Below are 10,884 nucleotides of genomic sequence, written 5' to 3'. Positions count from 1 at the left end.
CACTCAGAAACATTTTGATCAAGTGGGCTTGTATTTCTAAATAAATACATTTACACCTCAAGCCTCATCAACAATTGGTAGCACTCTCCCCAGCATCAACCCTCCTTTAAGTTGGCAACCAGCTGGGAAGATGGCTGCCTCCTCTGCCCTCCCTCCCTCCGCCAATCCTGATTGCATCCTGCTCTGTTTGTTACGCAATACAGTTTGCATTAGTGAAATCGGAGAGATGACTGTAAGGCGTGACCTTGGATGGGGATTCTTTTTCTGCTTCATCATGGCTCTAGTCACACTCTTGAGACACGGCTGGTTCCAGTGTCACTGTCTATCCCCGTCTCAGGAAAAAGGACTCTGAGCTGTCCGTCTGCATGCCGGCCAAAATATCACAGGGCTGAAAGGCAAAAGGGTGCATTGGAGGTCACCCCACCGAGCAGCAGCTTCTCCTTCAAGGCAGGTAGATCCATCTGCCACCCACTCAACATACACCACCCAGGTGGTCAATTTTGGCTTTGTATCTGAAGAAGTGTGCATGCACACGAAAGCTCATACCAGGAACAAACTCAGTTGGTCTCTAAGGTGCTACTAGAAAGAATTTTCGATTTTGTTTTAATTTTGGCTTTGTTGTTGTTGTTCAGTCCTTCAGTCGTGTCCAACTCTTCGTGACCCCATGGACCAGAGCACGCCAGGCACGCCTATCCTTCACTGCCTCCCGCAGTTTGGCCAAACTCATGTTAGTAGCTTCGAGAACACTGTCCCTTGTCGTGGCGAAGGGGCTTGAATTACTCAGGGAAGCTATGGACAGGTCAAGATGGACAGGTCATAGTGGAGAGTTTGGACCAAACGTGATCCACCTGGAGGAGGAACTGGCAACCCACTCCAGTATCCCTGCCAAGAAAACTCCATGGACAAAGACAACAATTTTGGCTTAGCTGTGTATTATTTTCCTCCCATTTCTGAGATCTTAGCTCTCAGTGGTGGTGGACCTACGTAGCTCAATGTGGCTTTGCCATTGGTAATGGGGGGGGGGGGTTGGACAACGGACCCAGACCCTTCAGCAAAATAGGAGTGAACTCCACCAAAATGTACTTTCTATACAATATTCTGAAAGCTGTCGGTTTCACTTTTCTGTAGGCATCTGAAAGTGAAGCTGGGTCAAAGTTCCCTCTCCTTTCTTTTGGGGGACCATTAGTTTCCTTCAAAAGTGTACAGTGGTACTTTGGTACTTGAATGGCTTGGCTCCCGAACAAGTGGGCTCCCAAACGCCGCAAACCCGGAAGTAAGTATTGCGGTCTGCGAATGTTTTTCGGAAGCCGGACTTCCGACGCGGCTTCTGCTTGAGCACCTGCAGCTCCTGCAGCCAATCGGAAGCCGCGTCTTGGTTTTCAAATGGTTTTGGGAGTCAAATGGACTCCCGAAATGGATCAAGTTAGAGAACCAAGGTACCACTGTATGTTTGTGGCAACTTTTGGCAATGCCTGCAAATTACAGGTATTTTCGTCTTACCTTAAATACAAGGTGGCCAAAGCCGCCACCGCCTTCTCCTTCTCCTTCTTTCTCCTTCTTTCTCTTTCTCCTTCTCCTTCTCTTTTGCCTTCTCCTTCTCATTCTCCTTCTTTCTCCTCCTCCTCCTTCGCCTTCGCCTTCTCCTTCTTTCTCCTTCCCCTTCCCCTTTTCTTTCTCCTTCTCCTTCGCCTTCTCCTTCTTTCTCCTTCTGTCTCCTTCCTTCTCCTTCTTTCTTCTCCTTCCCCTTCTCCTTCTCCTCCTTCTTTCTCCTTCCTTCTCCTTCCTTCTCCTTCTCCTTCTCCTTCCCCTTCCCCTTCCCCTTCCCCTTCCCCTTCCCCTTCCCCTTCCCCTTCTCCTTCTCCTTCTCCTTCTCCTTCTCCTTCTCCTTCTCCTTCTTTCTCCTTCTCCTTCCTTCTCCTTCTTTCTCCTTTCTTCTCCTTCCCCTTCTCCTTCTCCTTCTCCTCCTTCGCCTTCTCCTTTCTCCTTCTCCTTCTTTCTCCTTCTTTCTCCTTCTCCTTCTTTCTCCTTCTTTCTCTTTCTCTTTCTCTTTCTCTTTCGCCTTCGCCTTCTCCTTCTTTCTCCTTCTCCTTCCTTCTCCTTCCTTCTCCTTCTCCTTCCCCTTCTTTCTCCTTCTCCTTCCTTCTCCTTCTCCTTCCCCTTCCCCTTCTCCTTCTTCTTCTTCTCAAGACAAACAAAACAAAACCTGGCTGCTGCTTGAAGGCTGCATTCCTGGGACAGAATGCCCTCGGGAATGATGCTGAGTCACACATCCAGTCCTAGAAATGTGGACAGAGCAGCCAAACTACCACTTGAACTGACCCAGTCCTACCGTTAGACACAGATAGGTGGCAGATTCAGATGGCAGATCTGTGGGGTAGCTCCAACAGTCTGCAGCTGTTCCCCTGGAGACCTTGCCCATTCCTCTCTGTTGTCACACAGCTGAACCTGGGCTTCACATTCTGGCATGTTGTCTCAAGCGCAGCAGAGTTGAGTTCCGATTCAACTTCCAGTGGGGCTAGTGTCCGACTAGGACCTGGGAGATCAGGGTTCGAATCCAGCTCGGAAGTGAAGTGTGACCCTTGGGTCAGGCACATTCTCCCAGCTAAGTCTACTGCACACATTTGTGGTGAGAAACATTTACGTCTCCTTGAGCTCCTTGTAGGAAAGGTGGGATATAAATGAAAAAATAAAATATAAAAAACTATCGCCAGTCAGCTACTGGAGACGGAGGCGCCATCTTATCCTTTGCCTCAATCAGCCAAATGTCTTGGGTCGGCCCTGCATTTGAAATAGCGCTGTGGCTTTTTAAATAGTTGTTTTTAAGAAAGATGGACTGCATGTTTAAGCTAAGTCAAGAAAAGGGGGGGGGGAGGCAGGCATTTGCCTCCCTCAAAGGTTAATTCAGTCACAGAGAGGCATTCTCTACCCCATGTCGTTCTGCGAAAGCACTGAAACAGCTTGTTTAAACACTGTGACTCAGCATTAGCTGAAATCCATGACTCAGAATAGACCCATTTCAATGAGGGAACATGACTAATGTAAACCCATTGGATTAAATGGGTCTAATCTGAGCATGCCTTTGTTGGAGACAACTTTCAACACATGACTTGGTGGCCAGCATTGCAAGTCATACAGTGGCCCAGAGCCGTTTCTCCCTTAGGCACAAACCTTGTGGAGGATTGTGGAGGATTTTTTTCAGGGGCAGAGAGGAACCCAAATAGGAATCCTGACAAAAGTGTGGGACATCTGTTTACTTTACTTTACACTCTTTCACCCACCTTGTGGTGGGAGGGGGTTAAAAACTGGATCACCATTGGCAGCCAGGAATGTATCTCTGATTGTGGAATACAAACTGTATTTATTAGTATGCAGATTTAGAAATAATTCATTAAAAAGAAGGGTTTGGTTGAAAGGGAGCATGCTAGTTTTCCAAAACAAAACTCAAAATCTATTTTAATTGAAACTACTGTGGTGCTGTTGATTTGTTTTCTCTCTCTCTCTCTTTTTAAAAAGAATATTAAAATTGTTTTGCTCAAGTTAATGGAATCGGAAATATGTATTTACAAATGTAATGTCCGTAAAATGAAACGCCATCAAAACAATCTCTATTCATGATGGGAGGATCCAGGTTTTCCCTCTGTGAAATGTGATTTGTGGGGGAAGCGGGTCCATTTGATGAATGAAGCAATATATCGCAATCTGATTGAAGAGAAGCTGATAAGGGCAGAACTGCAATCAGCCAGGCAAAGGGGCTATTTCAGTCCTCTGCAGAGGAGACCTGAAAATTATTTTTTAAAAATAGCAAATGATGAGAGTCTTTCCTGGATCATAACATCGGAGCAAAGATGCAAATCCTGTGACATTTGCAGTCGAATGAGTTGGGAATTGGACCAATTCAGACAGATTTTGACAACACACATTAGCAAAAATAAAAATGTGAAGCTAATGAGAGAGAGAGAGAGAGAGAGAGAGAGAGAGAGAGAGAGAGAGAGAGAGAGAGAGAGGCTAGTTTGGAGCATGTGGTTTTCCAGCTACAGTCAAACCTCAGACTCCGAACGCCTCCATTTTGGAACATTTTGGCTCCCGAATGCTGAAAACCCGGAAATAAATGTTCTGGTTTTTGAATGTTTCTCGGAAGCCGAATGTCCATTGTTGCTTCTGCTTGATTGCAGGAAGCTCCTGCAACCAATCGGAAGCCGCACCTCGGTTGTGGAACATTTCGGAAGCTGAACGGGCTTCCAGAACGGATTATGTTTGACAACCGAGGTTTGACTGTATTACTGGGTTTCACCGGCCCTAACAACTGGCCATGCTGGCTGGGGGTTAGTGACAGATGGAGTTCAACTAGATCTGGAGGGATTCCAGGTTCCTCACACCTGGTTCAGGACTCTCCGCATCAAGACCGCCGCTCTGAAATGGCTCTGGAAATGAAGAGGCGGCTACCGCAGACGAGACAACGCCACGCTGTATCCTTTCTATCAGGTAACAATCTGGCTCCTACGTTCTGAAGCAACTGTTCCAGACACCTGGAAGTCAGAGTTCAGCTTCCAGGCTCAGTAGCACGTGCTACAGTGATATAATCTGGATGTTACGAAGATCTGAATGACTGTTGACACGTATGCGTGTGTGTTTGGACTGGGGTGGCAGTGACGCCATTCTCTCCCCCGCCCACCCCAACCATTAAAAAATGTTTTGGGCCACACCTGTCCCAAAGTGTGTGTGTGTGGGGGGGGGAGAAATCCTTTAATCCATGGGGATTTTCTGCAGAAAGTGTATTACTTACCTGTGGTTTTAAAAGCACCAGCGGGAGATGAGGAAGATGAAGCTGTTGATGGTGAAGAAGGACCCGCCAATAGCCAACATCCGTTCCCATCTGGCACCTAAGTAGGCAAGGGGGAAAGAGCTGTTGGCTACAGAGTACAATGAAAAGTTGCCACATTTTGCTGAGTAGGCCGGGTGCCATTTTTTCAGAATCAGATAAGGCTTCGTAATTCCGGTTTGGCCCACAGAATGCCTATTAGTCATTTTGGCAGACTCCTATCAGTGAGATTGTTATCGGATTGCTCTGTGTGATTCATTGTTCCTATCTAATCCCGATCTCAAAACCCGAAAGCTACATGAGTGTGAGAGATAGCATTCCGTCAAACGCATGCTTTCCCCCAAAGACTGCCTGAGAAATTCAAGCAACAGTAGGGAAGTGTTTATGAGGAATTACGGTTTGGTAGGAGCTACTGTGTCCTCCTGGATGGAACATAAATCACCTGCTCTGCTCCTGGGCCTGATCTGGGTAGGATAAAATTTTTTTAGGGAGGTCAAAACCACCACTGACATTAGTGTTGTATGGAAAAATCTGCCCTTATTCCCTTATGGGGTACACAAGAGCCCTTGCGAAGTCCTTTGCAGGTTCTCCATTGGTAGGAGTAAAAAACAGAGGCCAACCAGAGAAAATTGAGAAGCAAAGCAGCTAGTAAGCTTGATCTTTATTGAAGCTGTTGCAACAACAGTGTTTTCAGGGAAAAGACCCAGAACAATGCAGGCATGCTCTTATAAAGACATTTCAAAATCCCTCCTGGAGTCTAGCCCACCCCCAGAAACATCAATCACAGAAGAGGTATAACACAAGCTCATCACCAAGATGCATCACACCTACACCACACAAAAAGGCGTTATCTGATGCCTCTTCTTGGTAGCCTGGCCATTCCTTTGAGATGGTAATCTTCTTTAATTCCTGGAACAATTAAATCCCTCACCCCTCCTTCCTTGCAGAGACTCATTTGGTAAACATTTGGTCATTTTGAGAATCAAAATGGTGTGAGGCCTGTTTTTCCTGTGTTTGCGTGGTAAATTAATAATATATTATATATATATAAATAAAAGACCCCAAATTCTTACAACAATTAGTAAGGGAGGAGGGTAAATGCATTATATGAATAGGAATATTCTTATTTATCTGTGTAGTGAAAGCCATTATAAAAAAAAATACATAAAACAGAAAAAATGCATTACGAAGAATAAAATACACTGCACAGTTAAAATAATTATTAAAGGCAGGCATTCTGTCAGACAAGATTTTGCTTCCCTGACGTATTTAGCTTCCATGTCCCACAAACGTCTCTCCTTAAAACTGAAGAAGTGTGCATGCACACGAAAGCTCATACCAAGAACAAACTCAGTTGGTCTCTAAGGTGCTACTGGAAAGAATTTCCTATTTTGTTTCCTATTTTGTTTCTCCTTAAAACTGCCACCCTAAATGCAAAACAAGCCACTTTTTCAGAGGCGTAGGGGGACCTGTCCCCTAATAAACAGATAATCAGACACCTCTCCCCTGGGATATTTAAATTGTTGAACAAGGCTGCTCCTAAGTCCTTCTAGATTGGGCAAACTGCATTACAAGAGCTGCAACTTTAGGAGCGTTTGCTTAAGCTTGTTTTTTCCCTTGTCACTCCCCTCCCCCCTTTTAAATAGGTAATCCTGAGGGCAGGGAGGGTATTAATACTGCCCCCCCCCCGCCTTCCAAGCAGCTCTGAGAGTGTTTTTTGGCAAAAGGGTGTAAATGCCATAAATTAATAAACAAACAAACAAACCCAAAGATCACCTAGTCCAACAACAGTGACAGGGTTACTCTTCTTCGAAATAACTTTCCGTCCAGAAAGATGCACTATGTAGCCACACCTGAAGAGTCCCACATCCTTGAGTTCCATGATGCTTATGTTGTACATGTAGATGTTGCCGTATGAAGCCACAGCTGAGATGCTAATTCTGTCGCCATAAAACTGGAACTCCTTGAGTTTCTTCGTTTCAGGTGGAGCTGAGCACACAAGGCTGACCGAATCTCCCAGGTTGTACTCGATGAGGTTGGGGTTCAAAGAGAGGGTGGGGGCTTCCGGGGCTTCTGGGAAAGAAAGATAAACACCCAGGGTTGAGATTCCTTTATGTAACAGAGCCAGCAGCTATACTAACTCCCCTATCCTGAAATATGCTTGCAGTGATTGGGTGGGAAGAGGGAAATTGAGAGAGGATGCAGATTCAGATGTTTGTTTTTAGGTTAATTTTTCACAAGGTGAAAGAACGCAAAGGTTGGGGAAGAAATCTGATCCAGTTGCATTTTCTGAAACCATATGCTCACCGAACCTCTCACACCCTTTGAAATTTGCAATGCAGTTCTGCAGCCAGATAATCCACCTACATTCAGTTAATGGCTTGCACAAAAACAGGCCTCTCAAATAACTGTACAGACAGGGAACTGTCAAAACAAGCATAGAGATGGCATAAATTGGTATTTTCTGCCACCTGGTGTGGTTAGGATCTGCTGCTGCAATCCAGGAAGTTCTGGCCGGGTTCTGCTGATCAGAGTTAACACAGAGCATCCAGGCTGGCCCAAGACAATTTGTCACCTGAGGCAAACCACAAAATGGTGTCCATTTCCCTAGCCCTAGTGAAGATCTACACAGGGAACAAGGATGGGAAAAGCACCTCCTATTCACCAAGAGACCACTGTAGAGGCAGCATTGGGAGGGGGCAGCGAAGTAGGCGGCAGATTCAGCCTGCAAGGAGCACGCCACAGTTGTCATTGTGGCGGCAGCAGTGGCTGACACATTCTTGGGAGGCCAGATCTGCTGCCCCTGTAGATTCTGCTGCCTGAGGGAGTCACCTCACATTGCCTCGTGGGTAGGCTGGCCCTACAGAACACCTCCTCTGAATACAGGTTGAATCTACCATGCAGAAGCAAAACTTTTTCCATAATTGCTTCCCTGATGAAAGTAGAAGTCAGAAACTATTATATGCCCCAAGGGGCTTTCTGGCACAAAACCACTGATGTCCTAGGGACTAGAAACCTACCCTTCACTTGTAGGGAGACGGAGTGGCTTTGTGCAGATGTGACCTCGGTATCAGCTTTCCCCGTCCAGTAATCACAGCTGTAATTTCCCATCTTGCTCGATTCAGCCCTCAAAACCAGTTTGCCCTTTTGATAAGGGTCGGCAGCCATTTTGACAATCTGTTGCCCGTCCTGATCGAAGAACCTGTATCCCTCCACCGTCCCGTTTGGGAAAGCTGAGCATATGAGCACAACCCTCTCGCCTTCAAAGTATTCGGGATAATTTGGCTGTACCGAGAGTTCGGGGGGTTGGAGAGCCCCTGGAAGAAAAGCAGAGGGATCTCAGTGGCAGGCACAGAAGGGGAACCTGAAACGAATTGTCAGAGTGTGGGGTGCTCTGTTTTAACCTTGCCCTCTTCCAAGTTACTCCACCCCACCACCACATGCTGTTAAAAAATTCTGCAAACCATGAGATTCAGACCAGATCTCTTACAGAATGCCTCATTCCATTTCTCCACCCTTGTGCTTTTCTTGAAGTATTTTTTATTATACTTCTGCAAACGTGAGGTCCCCCCAATGCCTGCTGGTAACTTCCCTTTTCTCCCCTGATGGTGTCGTTTTAGCTATATTAGGACCCACATGTGGAGAGTGAGATCACTGTCAGCATATAGAATCATAGCTGTCAACTTTTTCCCTTTCTAAAAGGGAAATTCCCTTATTCCAAATAGGATTCCTCATAAGAAAAGGGAAAACTTGACAGCTATGAATAGAATTCTGTTACGATACATAAACCGCCCTGGGAATTAGAAGCTTGCCACAGTCTCTTCATGGAAAGTTGGAGCCACGTGGCACAAAAATGAAGCAGAAGACTGAGGTGGTTGGATTCGGGACTGTGCCTCTTCAGACTACAGGTGCAGACAGTCATATTTTGGAATGCCCCCTATAAGCACTCGCTGAATGTACTCATCCAGGATACAAGAGGGGAAACTGTGGTAAACCATAGACTCATAGAATCATAGAGTTGGAAGAGACCACAAGGGCCATCCAGTCCAACCCCCTGCCAAGCAGGAAACACCATCAAAGCATTCCTGACAGATGGCTGTCAAGCCTCCGCTTAAAGACCTCCAAAGAAGGAGACTCCACCACACTCCTTGGCAGCAAATTCCACTGAGCATACACCATACTTTTCCTCACCTCACAACATACTTTTCCTCACCTCACAACAACCTTGTAAAGTAGGTCAGGCTTAGAGTTAGTGCATATCCTACTACATTTCTCCAATGAAAATATGGACATCCTAAGGAAAATTGGGACATTCCTGGATCAAATCAGAAATAAGGACTGCTTCTCTGAATCAGGGACATCTCTGGAAAATAGGGAATGGCTGGATAAGGGATTTGAACCTGTATATCACAAGTCCTACTCCAGGGGTGAGGCAAAAACCTTCTGGCTTCACAGGCCAGATCTTTATCAGTATCGGCCTTGTGGGTCAAATTTGACAAGTGGAATTTGGTTTTCCTCACAGTGTGATTTCTGCAGTAAAATTGTCAGAATTCACTACCTTTATGCTGTATAACAGTCATAGGCAAACTCAGCCCTCCAGATGTTTTGAGACTACAATTCCCATCATTCCTGACCACTGGTCCTGTTAGCTAGGGATGATGGGAGTTGTAGTCCCAGAACATCTGGAGGGCCAAGTTTGCCTATGCCTGCTGTATAATCAGCAGGGGTTAATGGGAGTTGTAGTCCAAAACAGCTGGAGGGGCACCAGGTAGGGGAAGTTGGCTCTAAGAGTTGAACAAAAGAAAAGTGTTCTTCTCTAGAGACATTCTTGCCTTCTCCACATCAACAACTCATCGTGGAGATTTTTGGAATGTTACCTGCAGATGATGCTGGCTGTGGAACAACATGCAGGAAAACTGAAAGAGAGAAATAAAAAGGAGGCATGAAGCATGTCAAATAGGCCCGGAGGTTTGAACTGATTTGATCTGAAGATTATTTACATGTTATATTTGTCTCGAGGGAGCACATGTAAGGTTCATTGGTAGGCTCCCATCCAAGCACTGACCAGACTCTGAGACCGGCATAGATTGAGGAAGGCTGCATCATTCTATCCCAATGCATTATTCAGCCCCCACAAAACAAAACTATGTTGTCAACATTACGGGGGGGGGGATATCATTGTGGTGAAGAGCGTCAAATGAACAAAAACCACATTCATGAAATAAGTACAGAACACATCACCAATCAGTAGGTCCGATAAATTAAATGTCAAGTATGCTGGATCACCCTCCGCCCCCCCCCCCGGAAAGCTGGACGAGTTTTGATGATTCTGCCTGATGTTTTCTGGCACTTCGAAAGAGCAGGTGCTAACACACTCAGATGCCCTTTTCTCAGCGCATGTAAGATGAACCTCGTGAGCATAAGAGGGCCTCTCCCAAGGATGGAAGTGACTGGACATAAAACAGGAATGGTCCGACTGAGAAGCTCAACTTCGCAGGCTTTGGCCGCACCATATGGGCTACGGTGTTGCGAATTAACGAGTGTTAAAGCACATACCCAAGTCTTATCCACCAAGGCAATCCTTACACACTTTTGCTCTGATATTCCTAAAAAGAAGAGACCTCAAGCCAGGCTCTCGATTATTATTAGGAGGGATGAGCAAAGCTCCCACAGGGCCTCCTTATGGACTCTTTTATCTCCTCCTGTATAGGAAGAGGATGTCTCTCAGTGGGTTCTCTTCCTCTCTCTGCCCAAATCATTGCAGCCCATTCCAGCTGCCTCTGAGCCTCATCCACACAACCACCCAGAGGAGAAACACGAGGCAGGTGGGAGGCGCTGCTGTCAACCCCTCACTGTTGTTGCTTGCTTGTACAGAGATATAGTGGGTGAACACAGGCAGTGATAGCAAGGCAGAGGATGGCCAGGTATGCTGAGCCCTCGAGAGAATGTCAAGTGTAAGAGCAGTGGCGTAGGAAACTTAAAATCAAGTATGATGGAAACGACATGGGAAGATGAAAGACTTGGAAAGATTGAACTCTGGGGGGGGGAAATCTGGGGGGTTTGGG

General features: G+C 46.1%; 1 protein-coding gene across 1 annotated transcript; it reads right to left on the bottom strand.

Annotated features, from left to right (window-relative positions):
* Positions 1-4,789: 4,789 nt before the first annotated feature.
* Positions 4,790-9,903, bottom strand: LOC117057410. Its single transcript, XM_033168250.1, has 5 exons — positions 9,885-9,903; positions 9,697-9,735; positions 7,840-8,157; positions 6,596-6,892; positions 4,790-4,880 (listed from the first exon to the last, which is right to left on the bottom strand). The coding sequence occupies exons 1-5, from the start codon at positions 9,901-9,903 to the stop codon at positions 4,792-4,794; spliced, it is 762 nt and encodes a 253-aa protein (XP_033024141.1). The 3' UTR covers positions 4,790-4,791.
* Between the last annotated feature and the right edge of the window lie 981 nt (positions 9,904-10,884).

This window comes from Lacerta agilis, chromosome 14 (assembly GCF_009819535.1).
Source record: "Lacerta agilis isolate rLacAgi1 chromosome 14, rLacAgi1.pri, whole genome shotgun sequence".
In the NCBI taxonomy this organism is placed as follows: domain Eukaryota; kingdom Metazoa; phylum Chordata; class Lepidosauria; order Squamata; family Lacertidae; genus Lacerta; species Lacerta agilis.
Note: the sequence above shows the minus strand (reverse complement) of the source record. Positions and strands in the feature narration are given on the sequence as shown.